General features: G+C 51.2%; 1 protein-coding gene across 1 annotated transcript in view; it reads left to right on the top strand.

Moving 5' to 3' along the window:
* Vwf (von Willebrand factor) overlaps positions 1–20,037 on the top strand; it is a 140,405-nt gene that overhangs the window by 47,923 nt on the left and 72,445 nt on the right. Inside the window, exons 11-16 of the mRNA XM_040737568.1 lie at positions 2,531–2,667; positions 3,300–3,438; positions 4,651–4,751; positions 9,125–9,320; positions 10,101–10,316; positions 14,332–14,572. Of these exons, the coding sequence (XP_040593502.1) occupies positions 2,531–2,667; positions 3,300–3,438; positions 4,651–4,751; positions 9,125–9,320; positions 10,101–10,316; positions 14,332–14,572 (1,030 nt within the window). The remainder of the gene's footprint in view (positions 1–2,530; positions 2,668–3,299; positions 3,439–4,650; positions 4,752–9,124; positions 9,321–10,100; positions 10,317–14,331; positions 14,573–20,037) is intronic.

Here is a 20,037-nt window from a genome sequence, read left to right on the forward strand (position 1 = left end):
GAACTACATTACTGAGTTAAAGGCCAGCTTGGAGGAGCCTGGAGTCACCTTGTTGGAGGCTGTGGACTGGCATTTCTGCAGGAATGGCTGTAGGAAAAGGTGAAGGCCAATAACTCAAGCAGGGCGTCCTATCCAGGGCCTACTAGTTGCACACGAAAGGGTTTGTTTATATAAAGAAGTGTGTCCATTAGAGGGGAGATCTCCTCCTGCTGCTCTCCTTTCTCCTCTCCTCTGCTTTCTTCTCTCCTCTCTGCCTTCCTCCTCCTCCTGTTCTTCTTCCTCTTTCCCCTTCTTTTTTTCTAAATGGGGGGGTGGTCATTACAGAGGCATGGCCTTGCTTTAACATTGGAAAGCCCTACCTTGTATGCTACCTTAAGAACCTCTTACTACATTGGAAAGCCCTACCTTGTATGCTACCTTAAGAACCTCTTACTTTTCATTCCTTTGCTCGTCTCACATCTGGTGGCTGCCCTTCACTGCCTGCCCGTATACAAGTGCCCTCGCTGTCCTGCTCTGGGCTGAGGAGCGTGAGTTTGGCCATGCGGCTCATTGTTTGCTTGGATGTTCTAGTTCCCTTGGCCAGCTACTACCCGGCAGCTAACCCGTCCATTTCCCCAGGTTTCCTGTGTTTGCAGCTCGGTTTTTCAATTGTACCAAGGAGATAAGCTCCATATAATATTTAGACTTGTGATTGCTGAGAAAGAAATCAGCAGGGTCAGGAGGAAGCCAGATCAGGGGATTAGATTCCAGGCTGGACCTTTTCCTTTCCAGTAGCTGCAGTGCTTTCTCATTGACCCTTCTTTCCCTGGGCATTGTCAGACGTGGTTTCACACTCAGATAAGAGTGTTCCTGAGAGGATGGAGATGGCTGGGGGAAGAACTCCACCCACTTGTCTGCAGCCAGGTCAGGGCATTTGACATAAACGACCACATTGCTCTGTTTGTTCAACCATGGTGACTTTAGAAAAATATTCATTAAGAAAGGCCTTCCTGTGACATCGCGGGATTCCAGGACTTTCACAATGGCTTGGGGTGACCCTTGGCCCCTCACGTTGCTGCTCAGCTTTCTATCAGAATGGCCTCACTCTTGGCCATTTGCAGGGAATGGCATGAGAGAAGAAGTGGCGAGAGGGAGCTGGGACATCCCTATTTCTATCGTGTTCGCCAGGCTGGTTTTGGTCACTGGCTATCCTACCATCCTGGAAGGGACCAGCCTTGTCCACTCAGGGTACTTGCCTTTACCCAACCTTCAAATATCCCCGAGGCGGAGCCACACCTGAATTCAAAGTTGTGCATTTAGCCTGGCTCAGTTCACCTGTTACTGAGAATACCGATGAGAGGGCAGACACTAGTGTCCTCTGTCTCTTGTCCTTTGCATGTGGGCAGCAGAAATCATGCTGCAGCCTTTCAGGATGCCCAGGCTGGGTCAGGACTCAGATCTGGAGATGGGCCCAAGTGGAGCTTTGGTACCTTTCAGGGGAGCTATGTATGGAGAACCTAGTCTCGGCTGTGTGGGGCCAGCGGTAGTGGGTGGCAAGAGGCCACTCTTTCATGGGACACGGCTTCCATAGAATTCTCCACGATTCCTAATGGTGGAGATGAGAGAAGGTGGCACCAACACTCAGCTAGAGATTGGCAAGAGAGCATGATGCCTGTTTTAGCCACAGGGTCCCCTTCCGGCTTTGAGGATGGAGTTTCCCCAAGTTGGGTATAAACATCGGCAGGACCTCTTCAGCATGGGTGCCTTCTAGGACGTGTGAGCTTATGGTTGGGCCCCTGGAAGCCAGAGCGGCAAAACCACAGTTGTGTGGGAGGGGCATGTGGAGTCCCTATCTGCAGATGAATTAGCCTGGGCTGGGATGTGGTTTTGTGAAGGTGGGTGCTTCTGGCTGTGTCATGCGCAGATAGCCTCCTTGCCCCTGCTTGCCTGCCCTGCACGTCCCCGTCTCCCCCCCCCCCCCCTCCGGCCCTGAGCAGGTTTCCCTGTTGGCTAGGCTAGGAGAAGGAAGTCAGCCTGCCCTTTCTCACCTCTGCCTCTGGCTTTTGGCCTTCATGGCTTTTGTGGGGTGGGACTGTCCCCAGGTTCCTCCATCGGCCAGTTTAGCGAGAGCTGTACTTCTAGGCAGCCAACTCCCCTGTCCTGTGGAGCAGAGCTCTTACTCAGGTTTCCAGGCTGCCATCTGCAGCTTACCTGGCCCAGAGCAGGGCAGCTTGGGACCCCCGCAGAGGAGGCCTCAGGAAAGAAGTGAGGAGCAGGAGCTTAGAACTGGGAGCTGCGCGTTCAGACCCTGACTCCACCATAGACCGAATTCAGCTTCCTATTCATCTTCCTTAGTCGCTCTGTTTGTAAAAAGGGGGCATCAACTCATGCCTGGCTCTGACACCTTGTTGTTTGAGAGCGGAAACTCATTTAGAGTTCTTTGCCAGCTTTGATTGTCACGGGGAAAGGACACCTGGGAGCCTTGAGGGAGGGGCACCCGCCTTCCCAACTTAGAGCCTTTCCCCTCACCTCTTCTTCTGGGTCCTTCCAGGGGAGTGTCTTGTCACAGGCCAATCCCACTTCAAGAGCTTTGACAACAGGTACTTCACCTTCAGTGGGATCTGCCAGTACCTGCTGGCCCGGGACTGCCAAGACCACTCTTTCTCCATTGTCATAGAGACCATGCAGGTGAGCTTGGCTGCAGTGCCTGTCGGGAGGCCTGCAGAGTCTCGTGGTGAGAGGGCAATGGCCCAGAGGCTCAAGCATCTGTCCTAAGCACAGGAGGGACCCCTTCCTTCAGTCTTCAGCCGCCTTGTGCAAGCCCAGTTTGTCTTTCTCTTCTTAGCCACTGGGAGATAGCTGGCTTGTTCCTCAGGAGGGTCAGCCCCTGAGGTCTAGCCTGTGCCTCCCTAAACCTCTGCTCTTTGAAACGGAAGGTGGATTGGGGTGGGCAGCAGCAAGGTCCCCTCCTTTGTGAGTGCCACAGTACAGGTGTGTCCTCTCTAGGTAATGGAGCAAGGATGGGGACAGTTATAGGACTTCTACCCCGGGGGAAACCCCTGATTGTTTTGGTTAATAGGCCCAAGGAATAAGAAAATCTGAGGGCTTAAGTTTTATTATAAGAAACCCGTGCAAGGATGGGAAGGGGTGTGGGTGTGGCTTGGGCTTAGGACTTTCTTGTACAACCTTGGCACCCATACCTGCAGCATCTGTGAGAATGAAAGTGTGCTATGCAGTGAGGTCCACACACTCTGGAGTTGCGGCTGGGTACTGAGCTGGCAGGGGCTGTGGCGAGGTCACTCTGCATTTCCACTTGTCAGTGTGCCGACGACCCCGACGCTGTCTGTACTCGCTCAGTCACTGTGCGGCTGTCTGCCCTGCACAACAGCCTTGTGAAGCTGAAACATGGGGGAGGAGTCGCCATTGATGGCCAGGACGTCCAGATTCCCTTCCTGCAAGGTGAGCTCGGGACCCATCCTCCATACTGTGTCATCTTCTCAACGTCTGTCCCTGCCCACTGGGGAGGGGACGCAGTGTCCTGGGTACTGTGACTCTGCAAGCAAAAGCTCCTGAAGCAGAGGCTGGCCCAGTTGAAGGGTCAGGGGTGACTGATGAATGGTCAGTTTAAAGGATGCTGCTTGGGGCAAGTGCCTCTTGAGATAAACCTTCTTGTCGGATGTCCTCACCCAGGTCCCATTAACTGACTTTGTAGCGCACAATTCCCGCACTTGACCTTCAGAGTGGCTTCCAGATCTCTCTCCTCCGTGACCTCTGTCTCTCCTGGTGCCCACAGTCCTATCAGCGCACAGTGGATGAACTTGGCGTAAGAGCACACTGTGTGTTCACGTGCATGTCTGCTGAGTGTGACTCCCAGGGAGCTGATGTATTCCTCTGAGGCAGGCATGGGCTCTTCTCACATCTCCAGCTTCCCAAGCATCAGACGGCCTCGGTCAGCTTTGCACACAGTGTCGGTCAGCCAGGAGGACTGTCCGCCAGCCTGGAAGCCAACAGGGGCCCAAGCACGCTCAAGCATTAGGATCAGTGATTGTCATAAGCCCTTTCTGTTGCTGTAATAAAAACTAACATAAACTGATCAAATTCAACTTGGGAGGAAGGGTCATTTCATCTCACACTTCCACCTCATAGCTCATGACCGCAGGAACCAGTGCAGGAACCTGGAGGCAGGAACTGGAGCAGGAGAAAGGCCATTTGCTGATTTGCTCCCTGGGCTGGTGTGCAGTCACTTATACCTCCCAGGGCTACCTGCCCAGGGGGTAGCACTGCACCTCCCATATCAAATAACAATCAAGAGAATGTCACAGACATGTCCACAGGTCAATATGCTGGAAGCATTCTCTTAATTGAGATTCTCTCCCAGGTGACTAGTTGATAGGGGATTCCCTCAACCCCAGGCTCTGGCCTGAAGTTAGGATGCTGGAGCCTCTGCTGCCCTCGTATGTCCAGAAGGGGAATTACAGGTTGTGGCCGACCAGACAAACTTATTTACCTCTATCACTGAATGCACCATTACTCCAGAGAGCGCACCCCCGGCCCCACCCCCAGTCTCATGGACGCCCCTCTGCCTTTCACTCCTTGCTTGTCATTTCCATGATATCTTGAAGCATCACAGACTAACAACACACCTGAGCCTACGCCCTCGTCCTCTTCTAGGTGACCTCCGCATCCAGCACACGGTGATGGCTTCCGTACGTCTCAGCTATGAGGAAGACCTGCAGATGGACTGGGATGGCCGTGGGCGGCTGCTGGTTAAGGTAGGTCCCTTCCCAAGCTACAGCTTTCCCGGAGCCCGGCCTTTACAAAGTAGCCCTTGTGCTCTGGGCAACTTTGTGTGGTAGGAGAAGAATTTCTTTCTCTTCACACCCTACACCCCCAGAGCAAGGAACAGGCTTCTCTGTGTGTGAGAAGCTGACGTATGTTTTCTGGGTGCTCCTTGTTGGCTCTGGGGGTTCTCCCTTGTATTGTGCTGAGTTCACAATGGATGTCAGTCCTCTGGAGGACAGGCATCGAGGCGGATTTGCAGGCCAGTTTCCCGGCTGCAGTGAGACCTTGGATTAAGGGGTGTCCCTGGATACTCACTGTGGGGGGCAAGGGAAGAACCAGATTGGAGCACCCAGCTCAGACCCTGTATCCTCCCATGCAGCACCTGGAGAAGGCTGCAGGGGCCATTGTCCACATTCGCTGCTAAGAACTGAGCCGATGCATGTGAGGGCCATGTCCTCTGGATGGAATCTCTAACCAGACTGGACAGTAACACGTACATTTCACTGGGCTTCTAGATTTGCTCACCTTGCAAAGTCCCTGGCAGGTGGATGGAGCAGGAATTGCTATCACTAGTGCTTTTTCATAAGGGAGGCCACCAGAGGACATGGAGAGGCACCGGAAGGCCACTTTCAGTCATAATACAATGAGAGTTAGTTCTCTGGCTGGTGTCCTCCCATTAGACCTTGGTCCTCGTGTCTGGCCTCAGGCTGCTGTTAGATTCTTAAGAATGACTGAGGAGGGTCACCGAGATCTTTAGTGAGATTGTATCTACTAACATCGGACTTATGCTTAAATCAGGGCTGAGCATAGTGACACCCTCTAGCACCGAGGAGGGGCTGGAGGCCAGTCTGGGCTAGCATAGTGAGTTTCCCAACCTGAGCTCCATTGCAAGACCCCCATCACAAGCAGAAAAACGAAATCCTAAACAGCAGGAAAGCCAACCCAGAGACGTTAAAACATGCATTAACTCACTTATAATGTAACCCAGTAGACGTTTGTAAGGTTTTCTTTGGGAAAAGTAAGTTAGACAGGGATCAGGAGGCAGTAAGAAGGGTCCCATGGCTGGACACGGCTGCAGATCTCTTTACCAATTCATTTAGTGGTAGACAGCTGCCTTCTCACATCTACTTCTGCAATCAATCTGCTGCAGTATTTCACGTCACAGGGCCTCCGGAAAATTCCACTCTGTCCTTTGTATGACAAGGAGAGGGGAACAAGAGCATCACGTGGCTCTGAGAATGTTTGGTCTAAGACACCTGGAAAGGGCCTTAAAAGACCCTCCGGGGCCCTAAGACCACACCTGGAGAAACAGCATTCTGGGGCACACCTAGGATGCCTGGAGAGCCTGTGCTACACCCTGGGGTCCCTGCTCCCCAGGGTCCTTGGTGTGACCCAGTGGTGGGTGTTGCAAGTTCTTCCATTCCCATGTGGCCGCGCTCATTCTCCCATTGCAGAGCCTCCAAGAGAGACCCAAATGAACTCTGTTTTTTCTTTTGTAAAATAACTGTAACCATACATCAGGGAGCAGGAAAAGCCTCTTGTCTCATTTCTAGTTAGAACTGGAGTCGGCGACTTGATGGGCAGGGGTTGTGTCCGCGTCAGTTCGTTATATGCCTTGGGTCTCTGGGTCTAACTTGCCTTCTGTTCACCAGGCTTCCAGAGAGTTCTTGCTGGGAGTCTGCCTTCCCAGCATCCACTAAGGTGCAGGGTGGGTGTGCCGGTTTTGTGTGGTTTCTACTCCTGTGCCTCCCGTCCTGGGCAGCTGCCTGCCTTTGCCTCAGGGTGCTCTGTTCTGGTCTCTCTGAAGAGGAGAAAGCTGGACCTTTCTCTGTAGAACGGGCTGCAGGGTCCTCTCTGGGGTGGGGTTTGGTTAGCTTTGCTGAGACGAAGAATGAGAAAAGATGATGAGATACAGGACAAGGTGAGGTGACCTCACGGCCCGTGGGAGTGTCCTACTGTTGGTTCTGCCACAAAAGGCACATCTGTGAAGAGCTGGAGGGTATGGGGGAGGAGCTGTCTGGGGGCAGGCAGGCCTGGGGTACAAGGTGCTGCAGGGGCGCTCACCCTCTTTCCATGTGTGTGTGATGTGCATGTGTGTGTGATGTGCATGCGTGTGTGATGTGCATGTGTATGTGATGTGCATGTGTGTCTGATGTGCATGTGTGTGTGTGTGAATGTGCATGTGCGTGTGATGTGCATGCCTTGATCCCAGGTAGTGGGGACATGGTCAGCCAACCAGGTGACTGCCTTGCAGGCCAAGTTCAGTCCCAGCAGAGTCATGTGAGGACCTGGGACAGTCCCCACTGTCATTGACCAGAGGCCTGTTTCTCAAAATGTCCTGGGCACACCCTCTCTTCCAATCCCTGACCATCTGTCCCCTAAGACAGGCCAAGGGGACAGAGAGCAAAAACATGCTCAGAGAGGCCAATGGTAGTGACATAAGACAAGCGAGAGTGGCCAGGGGGACTTTGGGGAGCCTGAGGGTACCGGTGTGTCTAAGAGGGGAAGGGAAGAAAGATGCTGGGAAGTAGGGGGGGAAGGAAGAAGCCATGTCACTTGCTGCCACTTTGCCCAGGTGGCCTTGCCAGTCTGCACTGTTTTATCTGGCATCAGGAAGAAGCCTACTTTTGTGGCAATTCTTATTTTTTCATCCATCCTACCTATTGTTTAATTCGGAAACTATTAGGGTGTCCCAGTAAACTTCCTGTGTTGTGCTCTTCACTCCCACTAAGGTGTTAGGAGGTAGGCCTTTGGGCAGGGATGAATTCACTAAGGGCAAGCCCTTAAGAATGGGATTAATGCCTTTATAATGAGCTCCAGGGAGCCAGCCAGCCCCTTCTGCCATGAGCCATGCAGCAAGAAGCCAGCATCTATGAACAGGGCCCCTGCTGGGTGGGCGCTGCATCTGCCGCTGTTTGACCTTGGTTCCTAGTCCTCAGATGATACGGTTTCTGTTGTTTATAAGCCTCCCAGTCTATGGTATTTTGTTAGAGCCACCTGTGTAGAAGATAGATACCACTATATTAGAGGTGAAGGTGCAACAGCGGAACAGCAGACAAAATGCTTGTCTCATTTAATTGCATTCTAATGAGGAAGACGGATAATAAGCTAAACAAACAAGCCTGTTGTATCATCTATTGAAAGGAAGCCTGGGAGAGAGATGAAGCAGGGAAGGGAAGGGGTAGGCAGGGCCAGGATGGTTTAGTTTTAGGCAGGGAACTCAGGGACGGTCTCAGAGCCTAGCGTATGCGACACTGGCCTTTGTAAACAAACAGGGAAGCACCGTACTGTACGTCTGTCTTACTTGCATACTTGTTTGTGGGTCTGGAACCTTCTATATGTGCTTTAAGTCATAGCTAGAAGCTGGAAGGGGCTCCCAGAGGTGACTACAGGAGGCCAGGCCTAACTCATGAGGCTTTGGGACACTTGAGTTGTCACCTGGTTTTATTGATTACCCACAGAGTGGGTACTGATTATCCACAGAGTAGACTCTTCGGTTTGGTCCCTACTACCACTTCCAATCTAAACTATAGAAACCAACAGTGCCGCAGCTGCCCGGGGAAAGGCTGCCTCCGTCCCACTACTTGGTTCGGAATGTGCACTTTGGGCTCAACCTTGTGGCTCACCCCTGAGATCTGATCAGAGTGAGTGATGGGGATGGACCTTGAGCCGGCTTCCTCCCCAGGGTCCTCAGCAGGAGATTAGAGGGAAGGTCTTGTTTCCTGATACCGGGCAGGAGCTCCGTGGGGGCTTGGACTGCACGCCACTCAGTCGGCCTTGCACACTTGTGACCAACACCTGTGCAGTGGACAGTTTCCGCTTCCTCTCTTTGCTGCTTAGCTGATGTCCACTGATAGGCACGGGTACAGGAAGCACAGGAATCTGAGACATTGAACCTTCTCACTCTTCCCAGCTCTGCCACTCTCTCTGGGATCTTGGGCAAGTCCGTTTTCTCTCTGGGCCTCCACTGTGCCTTCCAAAGTGACTATATATATATATTATATATATGTATATATAATATATATGCAACTCTTAAATGCTGTCATTAGTACATTCTTAATACAATAATTAACAATACAATAGATAGTATTTATAAATGTGTTTAATCTATTATATATAATTGATTAATACAATTCTTAGAATTATCTAGCTGACTCTGGTTGACTGTTCTCTGACCAGCGGCTGAAGGCTAAGCACAGAGCCGGTGCCATGCACCATACAGTTTGCATCACAGAGCTTAGTTGTAGATATTTATTTTTCACCTGGGGAAATCTTTGATTAAAACGATCTCATTAGCCAAGCGATACCACCACTGTGTGTGGGGACAGCTGCTCTAGGGCTGTCTGTCTTCTGTCTTCTGCAGCTGTCCCCTGTCTACTCTGGGAAGACCTGTGGCTTGTGTGGGAATTACAACGGCAACAAGGGCGACGACTTCCTCACGCCTGCTGGCCTAGTGGAGCCCCTGGTGGTGGACTTCGGAAACTCCTGGAAGCTTCAAGGGGACTGTCCGGACCTGCACAGACAGCACAGCGACCCCTGCAGCCTGAACCCACGTTTGGGTATGAGAGCCCAAGAGCCCTGGGGTCTCCCATGGCCCAGGCATTCCATGGGACAGTATACTCTGGGGGAGGCAGTTGACCCAGTTTTTTTTTTTTATACCATTGGCACTTTGTTTTTGCTTTTTTGAGACAGGGTTTCTCTGTGCAGTTTTGGAGCTTGTCCTGGAACTCACTCTGTAGACCAGGCTGGCCTCGAACTCACAGAGATCCACCTGCCTCTGCCTCCCGAGTGCTGGGTTTAAAGGTGAACCCCGCCTGACCATTGGCATTTTGGCTATATCTACATTTGGCTCATTTCCTCTTCAAAGTCTGTTTATTGAACACTCTCTATGGATGAAATCCCGAGAAGGAAGAGAATGTTGTGTCGTTTCTGGCCCTGGAAAGTCTCAGTCTAGAGCAGCAATGGGCACGGGCGCTCAGAGTTGAATTATTGTGCAATGTGCATTGCAGTGGCCCTACTCAGACGCAGTGCTGTGACCTCTCTGCTCTCGTGAGCTTCTGTGTTCTGACAACTGTCTCCAGTCAGTGGGTGCTTGGGAAATGCATTTTTACCTGTAACTGGGCCAAATACAGGGCACTAAATTGGCGACAGAAGCCAGAGCCAGAGAGACTTGCTTTTGCAGCAACTGTCAACAGAAAAGAGAGTTGGGTTCTGTTCCTGGGCAGGGGTGGGGTAGGGGTAGGGGTGGGATACGGGTGTGAGAGTCCCTTGTGGCTGGCCCCAGAGGCCTTGGCAGGGTCATGTCTTATCCGGTTCTGGCTCTTCTCGCTCCACGACAGCCAGGTTTGCGGAGGAGGCTTGCGCACTCCTGACATCCTCCAAGTTCGAGGCCTGCCACCATGCCGTCAGCCCTCTGCCCTACCTGCAGAACTGCCGTTATGATGTTTGCTCCTGCTCTGATGGCCGGGATTGCCTGTGTAGTGCGGTGGCCAACTATGCTGCTGCGTGTGCTGGAAAAGGCGTGCACATCGGGTGGCGGGAGCCAGACTTTTGTGGTGAGTGCCCCATAAACGCTTAACCTCCTTTAGGCAACCCACCCAAACTCTTGTGGCACCTCCTGGGTCTGCATCCACCTGTCCTTTTCAAAGGCACTTTCTTTGAATTATTCCATTTGGAAACAGGCCCCAGTGACAAACCTGTGCCTACAGTTCATTTGCAGCCATTTCCCCTGCCTTCGGCTCCTGTATAAAATCTAGTGGGACCTTGGAGTGAGCCCGGCCTAGCTGAAGTTGCCTGTAACTGCTGCCACCTAGTGTTCATTTCTTGTATGGTCAGACTGTGGAGTGAGTTTGGAATGCAGGAATCCTTTGCTTTTAATTGCAGTCCGTGAGTCCTGGCCCACGTCGTTGGCACTGTATAAAGTTATGTAGCGCTGAATAATGTCATTGTTCTAGTTGACTTTGCATCTGTCCTCTGCTGTGGCAGATTCCTGCCGTCAGAGCTGGCCTTGCTCCTGCACTGTCGGTCCCTGGGCAATTAGACGTTGCTTACTGCTTTGCTGTTGTAACCCTGGCGACATTTGGCCAGTGTCCAGCCGCAGACAATTGGGAGATGGAATCTCGAAGCTTCCTTTTTGAGACCTCCCTCGGAGATGCCCATCAGTCACACAGAGTGAAGGGATGAAGGTCAGGGGCAGTCAAAGGTGCATGTGTGTGGAGAGAAGTTAGCAGAGCAGGGGTGTGAGGTAGACAGTCTGGAAGAGAAACATAGGCGGAGCTCTGACTTTCAGGGTGAGGCAGTTGTGTTTGGAGACTGCAATGGCTGTCCTGATGGACGCAAGGGACAATGGTGAAAACACTTGGATTATGCTTTTTTTTTTTTTTTTGACTTTGCGAGACAGGGTTTCTCTGTATTGTTTTGGAGGCTGTCGGTCCAGCCCAGCCTCGAACTCACCGAGATCTGCCTGCCTCTGCCTCCCGAGCGCTGGGATTAAAGGCGTGTGCCACCACCACCCGGCTGGATTATACATTTTTAAAGCAGTGCATGTGCCAGTAGTGGTGTCTCACGAGCTTGTGCTAGTCTGAGCAGTCTCCACAGAGAGGAAGGAATGATGAAAGATGGGGTGAAGGGGACACGCTGTCCCCTTCTCCAGCCCCGGGTTGGAGGGAATGCAGGGAGCCCAGAGGACAGAGCCCAGGCTTGCTTTTCTGGAAGTTCACCTGGGGTCTTCACTCTAGGGTTTGGAACTTCCATTCCCCTCTTCGTGTCTGCCGTCCAGCAACTTGGAAGCCAGTCAGTGCTGTGACGTTTGTGAATGTGTTCCTGTTGCTCACCGGTGTTAGGAGTTTGGCACTGGCTGTGAGCAATGGGATGGTGTCAGAAGGCCATGTTAATGAAGGACATTCTTCCTGAAGGCCAAGAGCCTTCGGGAACATTCCTTTATCTCCTAGGGGCAGTTTTGTCACCTTCTCAGAAGAGAATGTGGGCAATGAGCTGGCTGGCGTTGCAGTAATTGGAGTGACTCAGTTAAGAATAGGATCGACTTGCCTGGTGGTGTATGTCTTTAATCCCAGCATTTGGGAGGCAGGGAGGCAGAGGCTGGTGGATCTCTGAGTTCAAGGCCAGCCTGGTCTATAGAGTGAGTTCCAGGATAACTAGGACTGTTACATAGAGAAATCCTGTCTTGGGGAAAAAAGTGGGAGTGACTCAGTTAAGTGACTCCAGAGCCTTTCTGAGGCAGCTGGTAGGAAGGAGATGTTTAAGGACAAGAGGGACCTGTCCCTGGGAGTTTATATGGCTGATGGCCTTGGCTTGCTTCTTTGAGCCCAAGGAGAATGGGCCAGTCCCTTGGCTTCTGGACTCTGACTTTCTTACTTAGAGGAGCCTAGGTTTACTGTCTCCTGGTCTTTGACCTTTTTCTTCCCTCTTGAGAAATGGACAGAGCTGCCAAACCACTGCCTCCATTCAGAAACATGTCACTGGGGACAATCAGGGGGCAAGGAAATGCCATGCGGCTGCTTTTGCTTAATACCCCAGAGAGACCCAGGAGCAGCACAAGTGTTCTTGTCCTTGTAAAGTGGCTGTTTCCTTTGGGAAAGCAAGACCGTGGGCTCCCTGAAGGCAGGGACAAGTCTTTTCATCAGTGTCCCTGAGCCTTGCACAGCTCTGGAGTGTACATACATCTCTGCCGAACTGAGGTGTGCATGGTTTGCTGAAGAGAGGAGGCTCAAGTAGAAACTGGATGAGCCTGGATGCTCCCTCTGGAGAGGCCCTGCTGGTGGGGAGGGGGAGGGGGCCTCCACCCCAGCTGCTCTTCACTGCACGGAAAGTGCCCTGGCTGTTGCAGTGAGGTGGACTGTGGGTTGAAAGGAGTGGCCTTTGTGTGCCCTAATGTCACCCTACCTTTGCTCTATACAGTCATTCAGCGTCCGGGCCTCTCCACTCCTCCAGAAGAAACCAAGTCAGTGACTCACGTGACGACTAGGGGATCTGCTGCTGTCCCAGCTAACTTAAGATACAAAGCTGAGGCCATAGTAGGAGACAGAGGCTCAGGGAGATTCATGGCCAGGGATGACTCTCTCAGCTTCTGTGGAATGTTCTGTCTGTGGTATCTGCTGGAGAAAGGGACTGCTACTGAGAAGGGGGGTTCTATTGTTCTTGGGCAGACAGTGCCCAGCTCTCATTTCCTGGGCAGCAACCTACAGGCAAGGGTGAAGGACACCCGTTACCTCTGTGCTATTCTTTTTTTTTTTTTTTTTTTTTTTTACGAGACAGGGTTTCTCTGTATTGTTTTGGAGGCTGTCGGTCCAGCCTGGCCTCGAACTCACAGAGATCCGCCTGCCTCTGCCTCCCGAGTGCTGGGATTAAAGGTGTGCGCCACCACCACCGCCCAGCTACCTCTGTGCTATTCTAACCTCCCCACTTTTATCATCAGTGTGTTCGTTAGACTACAGGACATGATGGACACAGTGCAGGAAGGAAGGGAGGAAGGGCCAGGTCTTCTGAGGTTGAGATCGCTCTCTCTGGAATATGTCTACCACCTTGAGCCTGCTGAGCTGGGTTGGGACTCCCTTCCAATGTCACAATGACAATAGCAGAGAACATCTGTGACAGGTTGGCTCATCTAACCTCCACAAAGACCCGATGGATGTCATTGTCCCCGTTCCACTGAGGACGGTGCTCCAGAGTTCCATGCTAACTGGTGGTGGAGCTGCGATTCCAGCCGGGGAGGTGGGGTACAGAGCCCATTCTCACGCTGCCTTAGCCGTTTGTTCTACACAACCATACAGCATTTCTCATTTCTATGTGAAAGCCCGGGCGTCAGGGGTGCAGGTGAGGGCTGTGAGCAGACAGAGGCTGCCCACTTTGCTGGGGGTAGGTGTAAGTGTCCCTGCCTGTGCCTTGTATGTCCTCAGAGAGACTGTTCCTTCTTTCTTTCTTTCTTTCTTTCTTTCTTTCTTTCTTTCTTTCTTTCTTTCTTTTTATTTGCTTTTAGGAGACAGGGTTTCTCTGTATTGTTTTGGAGGCTATTGGTCCAGCCCAGCCTCGAACTCATAGAGAGCCGCCTGCCTCTGCCTCCTGAGTGCTGGGATTAAAGACATGCACCACCACCGCCCGGTCGAGACTGTTCCTTTCTTGAAGTGTAAGAACACGAGCTTTAGGGAGGCAGAGAGTTGGGGTCACTTCTGCTCCCAGAGAGGCCAGATCCTTAAGCCTCTTAGCTCAAGTGTTGGCGTCTATGGGGAAGAGTGCAGGAAGGGGGGTGATGGGAGCTAAGTCAGTGAGGAGCAGAGGACACAGTAGGCGCTCAGTGACTGCAGCCACCATTGTCCTCACCATGGACACACTTCTGCCCATCACTCCCATTTCACCACGACTTTAGTGTTCTAGACTTGGAGAATTCCCAGGCAAGGAAAGCCCGCTCTCTCTAGGTAAGGAGAGAAAATGTGTGTACCCACAATTTTCGTGTACACGTTTGCACCTGAAGATAAACTTCTGCTCAGAGTGGGAAGGGATGGTTATGACCATACAATATCATATCTGATGCCTTCCTCCATCTCTTGTCTCCAGCGCTGGGCTGCCCACAGGGCCAGGTGTACCTGCAGTGTGGCAATTCCTGCAACATGACCTGCCGCTCCCTCTCCTACCCGGAGGACGAATGCAATGAAGTGTGTCTTGAAGGCTGCTTCTGCCCCCCAGGGCTCTTCCAGGATGAAAGAGGGGACTGTGTGCCCAAGGCCCAGTGTCCCTGTTACTACGATGGTGAGCTCTTCCAGCCTGCCGATGTCTTCTCAGACCACCATACCATGTGGTGAGTGTAGCCAGCCAGCCAGGCTGTGAGCATGAATGCCTGGGAGGACAGTGACAACATCCTTGATAGCAGAACTGGACAGGAAAATGGTTCTTCAAATTCTTTTTTCCATGGAGGGGTAAACTGAGGCCTCAAAGTGAAGTGGATTATCCAGACTTGCATACCATTATGGGAGCAGAGCTGAGAGTCCTCCAGGTCTTTGGTGTCCATATGTGAACAGTGATGTCTCCATGCCATCTTGGGGATTCTTGAACTTTATGGACCACTCTCACATGCTCAGCCTCACCTTTTCTCTTCTAGAATGGAAAATGGAGGTGTCCCCTGTCCTGTCCTCAGAGTTTCTTTCTAGTGCACACAGGCGCTTGAATGAGAAAATTACGCCATAGCAGCTTTATGTCCGAGGTGCCTTGAGTTAGTGTGTTTTGAGCTGGTTTAACCGAATACCAGAGACTGGATCTTTTTGTAGAACAAGAAGTTTCCTTTGGATTCTGGTTCTGGAGGCTGAAAGCAAAGCCCAGGCTTGAGTCTGTATCTGGAGAGGGTCTCATGACATGAAGTGGCTTTACTTTTTAATCACTTTTCTCACTCATCCAGTCCCTTGAGGCTAACCCACTCCTCATGAGATGGGCACTAATTCTGTCCACAGATGATGCATGTTAGGCCCCCCCACCTTCCTGGAGCCAGGGTGGGATCAGGGTCAGAGACTGTTAAACTGTACAGGAGGATCGATTCTTATGTAGCAGGCTTGGGGCCCTTGGAACAGCTTTAAACAGAGAACAAAGGAAAAGTGTAGCTTCCGGAAGAGGGTTCTGGAGAATGTGGGGAAATGTTGACCACACTGTTAGGCGGAAGCACCGTTAGGCTCTAGAGCAAGGGAATGGAGAGCAGGACCAGAAGCTAGAGCCTCTGGGGGTGTCACTGGAGCAGCAGGTGCTGGAGGGCAGGAGATGGCTCTGCAGGTGCTCAGGACTCGAACCTCAGGATGGTGACAGCAGACGGCAAGAGTGCTCCCTAAAAGTCCAGTGGAGACGCTGAACTTGCTGACAAGAAGACATCTGGATGGATGAATGAACCCCATAGCCTAACTTAGGGGGATGGAATTCGAGAACCCCTGTAGCTCAGGGAGTTACTAGGAGGCATGGTCCAGAGAGCAGAAGAGGACTAGATCCAGATGTGAGGGCTGGTCAGAGGCAGGGAGGAGAAAAAGGATTCTAGGAGACAGGGCAGGAGTGGAAGGCGAGCAGAAAGGGCAGAACCAGGAAATACACTGTCAAAGCAACGGGACGAAAACACAGTTTCCCTTCATGGTCATAGGACATTCATTGTCTTAGGCCCCCTTAGGCACCTAAATCCATAGATGCTAAATCACCCGAAGTAGCATGGTTCCTGCATAGGGCCCCTGTGTGTCCTCCTGTGTGCCTAAGTCATCTCTAGATGGCGCTCAGTACCTACACAACAAGTGCTGTGACAGCTTATCCCACTGCTCTGCTTAGGCGGTACAGGGAACAAGGCCAGTCTGACATAATTCATTTTCCCCCGAGTATTTTCCATCCATGACTGTTTGACTTTGTGGCTGTAGATCCCAGGGACACAGAAGGCAGATGTTCACAACACCCGCTGTTGGCTGGATCTTTTGGCCTTAGCCCCGTCAAAGGATTGCCTGGCAATACGTTTCAACTGTTTCCCTCTGGGACCTTAAAACAACACTAGTGGGCAAGTAGGGCTCCCTTCTCTCCTCAGCAAGTTGCTCCTTTTTTATTATGCTAAGAAAGATGTAAAATGACGGGCTGGGGAGATGGCTCAGCAGTTGATGTGCTTGCTGTGCAAGTCTGAAGACTGGGGTTGGGATCCCAGAGCCCCTGTAAATGCTTAGTAGGAATGACCTGTAAGTACAGCTCAGAAATCAGAGACAGGGATCCCCAGGTCAAATTAGCTAGAAAGACCAGCCATATTGAAGAGCTCTCGGCTGAGCAATGCTGCCTCAGTGGATAAGAAGAACAGGCAAGGATGATTCCCAACATCAACCTCGCTCGGGCACACATGTACACACATGTGGACCAGTATGATCATTTCTCCACAACCTCCCTGGCACCTCTTATTTTCCTTATTTCCCCCTCTTTCTCTTCATCTGGTCTTCCCCCCCTCTCCCCTTCTTCTTCCTCCCCCTCTCCCTCTTCCTTCTCCTCCTCTTTTCCTCTTCCTCCTCTTCTTCAAAATCTGTCTCCCTCCCTCCCCCTCTCTCCCTCCTTCCCTCCCCCTCTCTACCTCCCTCCCACCTCCCTCCTCCCTACCTCTCTTTCCCTCCCTCCCTCCCTCCCCCCTCTTTCTCTCTCCCTCCCTCCCCCTCCCTCCCTCTCTCTCTTTCTCTCTCTCTCCGTTCTCCCTCCCTCTCTCCCTCTCTCTCCCTCCCTCCCTCCCTCTCCCTCCCTCTCCCTCCCTCCCTCCCTCCCTCCCTCCCTCCCTCCCTCCCTCCCTCCCTCCCTCCCTCCCTCCCTCCTCCCTCTCCCCTCTGGTGTGAGTGTGTGAGAGAGAGTACAGGTACATCTGTGTTACAGCACATGTGTGAAGGCCAGAGGACAGTCTCATGGGTCAGTCCTTTCCTTCCATCTTATTTGCAACAGTCTCCTGTGTTGACAACTTGGCGTATGTCAAGCTAGCTGAGCTTCTGAGGATCCTTCTGTCTTCTTCCCCAGTCTCTCCATGGTGCATTGGGATTACAGGTGTGCTACTGTGTCTGCCTTTCCACGGGTTCTGGGGCTTCAAATGTAGGCCCTTATGCTTATATAGCAGGGCGCTCTACCCGCAGAGACATCCCCCAAGCTCCCCTCTTTCTAATAGTTATCTTACTAGGTAGGATGTGATATCTCATTGTGGTTTTTCATGTGCTCACTGGCTATTCGTAGATTTTTTTATGAATTTACTTGAGTCTTTCAGCTAGTTTTGAGTTGGGAAGTTTGTTTATTTTGTTATTGAGTTATTGAAGATCTTTGTATATTCTGGATATGTGACTTGCAAATGTTTCCTCCCATTCTGCAACTCCCCCCATCCTGTTTTAGTGCCTTTTTAGGCGGAAAATATTTTAATTTTGACATAATCAATTTATCTATTCTTTTAATTCATTCCTTATGGTTCTGTATTATAGCCAGGCAATCAGTGCCAAATCTCAAGTCATGAGTATTTACCCCGACGATTCCTTCTAAGCCTTTACTAATGTTTAGACCTTTGATCCATTTGGCGCTCACATTCTGTATATGGTGTAAGGTTAGAGTCCAGCTTCATTCTTTCCCAGATGGAACTCCAGTTTCCCGGCACCGCATATACTCCTTTCTATGTCTTGGCACTGGTGTAGAAATTCAATTGACCGTCTAGGCGACGGCTGCCTTCTGAGCTGTTTATTTAGCTGGTCTGTATACCTGTCCATCTGCCAGTCCATGTTGTTGTAATTACTGTAGCTTTGCAATAGGTTTGGAACCAGAAACTGTCGCTCCTCTAGTTTTCTTTTGTCGTCAAGATTGTTTTGCTGTTCAGGGTACTTTGAAGTGCTGCATAAATTCTAGTCTTAGTTTCTGTAGAAACTGCCATTGGGATTTGGTTTGGATGCACTCAATCTGTAGAACCCTTGTAGAGTTTTGTCATCCCACCGCTATGCCTTCTGATCCATATGTGAAGGATGCCCATTTGCTTAGGTCTTCAGCTTTCTAAGCAATGCTTCAAGTTCCTTAGGGCGGTTTGCTAGTGTGTATTAATGGCGCCAAGTCCTGAGCCTGACTGTGACATTTTCATGTGTGCACATACTGTCCTGTGAGTATGCACATCTCCTCCTTCTCTTTCCCTCTCCCCCAGTCCTCCTGTTCTTCCCTAGCAGTTCCCTTTCTGCTCCAACGTCTTCTTTTGTTTCCACAGCGGCTGTGCTAGCTTACATCCCAACAGTGGGCAAGAGTTTCTTTTTCCTCCACATCTTCACTAGATTTGTTTTTCTTGTGGCTTTTTGGTAACTGTCTCAGGATGGCTTGGATCTCAGTTTGTAGCCCCCAACTCGCCTCTAGTTCATGACAATCCTCTTGCCTCAGCTTCCCAAGTGCCAGGATTGCAGGTATGAGTTACCTGCCCGGCGCCATCATCATTGCTGTGCTGGCTCGGGTGAAATGGGCCTCAGTGTAGTTTAGCGTATACTTCTCTTGTGGCTAAGGAGGCTGAGCATTTGTGTGTGTGTGTGTGTGTGTGTGTGTGTGTGTGTGTGTGTGTGTGTATTTACCGAATGTTTGTGTTTCTTTTGAGATCTGTTTGTGTGTTCTTGGCCCATTTGTTTCTTAGAGTGTTTGCTTGTTCTCTTATTGTTTAATGTTTTGGGGTTTTTTTTACATACTCTGTCAGATGTGTATCTGGTAAAGCTTGTCTCTCACTCTGTAGGGATCACTCAGTTAACTCTTCGTTGTGCAAAAACTTAAAGAAATTGCTTTGTGTCTGTTTATGTGTGTATGCCTGTATTTTGTGTGCTCGTGTGTGTGTGTGTGTGTGTGTGTGTGTGTGTGTGTGTGTTTGTGGTGTGCCTTAAGATTCACAGATGGCCACTAAGCTGGAGAAGAGGGAGGAAGGCGGGGATCAGATCATGTGGGTTTGCCCTTTACTAGAACATCTGTTGAAGGGATCCTCCTGAGGGACTTCAGGCGAGGGTGGGGTACAATCATGGTTTGGGTTTGAAAAGATATTTGGCTTCCAAGAGGAGTATTTTGAAAAGAGTGAAGAATAGCTGAGGGACATGAGTTAGGAGACTCTTGCATGGCTCAAGCAGGAGGTAATGGCATCTCATCTAGTCTCAGTAGGCGTAACAAGCACATGAGAATTGAAACAAAATGTCAGAGGCCGAGTCCTGGGTGGTGATGGATCTGATGTAGAGGATGGGAGACGTAGAGGTATCACCGGGATGACGCTTAGATTCTGAGAGGATTGGTTGGGTGGTGGTGCCAACCCACAGATCAGTCTTGGAAGAAGCCTGTGGTCTGGCTTGGATGCACCATGCTTGCGGTGTTTTTGAGACACCAAAGGGGGCTATGAAGGAGACATTTGTGTGTACAGGTCTCAGGCTCAAAGGGGACTGCTGCTGGGAGTGCATGAGTCATTTCTGCAATGAGAGCTGGCTTGTGAATGACAGCATAGTAGAAGAGAAAGCTCGGGATGTCTGGGACAAGGAGAGGTGTGAGCTACAGTTGAGGCTGGCAGGGAGCAGACAGCCAAGTGGGGGAAACGCAATGGACATTGTTTCAATTCTCTAAGAGAAAAGCCAGTGACAGTGATGTTCAAAGGGGCAGCACACAGGAAAAGAACTCGAGGGGACCCACTGATGGTCACTGGTGACATCGGCAGGTCAGACTTCCCAGAGTTATGAATTTGAAGCCCTGCTGGAAGGAGCAGAGTGAGTGGGGTGGGCAGGTGGTGAGGAGAGGGGCGATGGATGTAGGAAACTC

This window comes from Mesocricetus auratus, unplaced genomic scaffold (assembly GCF_017639785.1).
Source record: "Mesocricetus auratus isolate SY011 unplaced genomic scaffold, BCM_Maur_2.0 Super-Scaffold_100676, whole genome shotgun sequence".
Classification (NCBI taxonomy): Eukaryota; Metazoa; Chordata; class Mammalia; order Rodentia; family Cricetidae; genus Mesocricetus; species Mesocricetus auratus.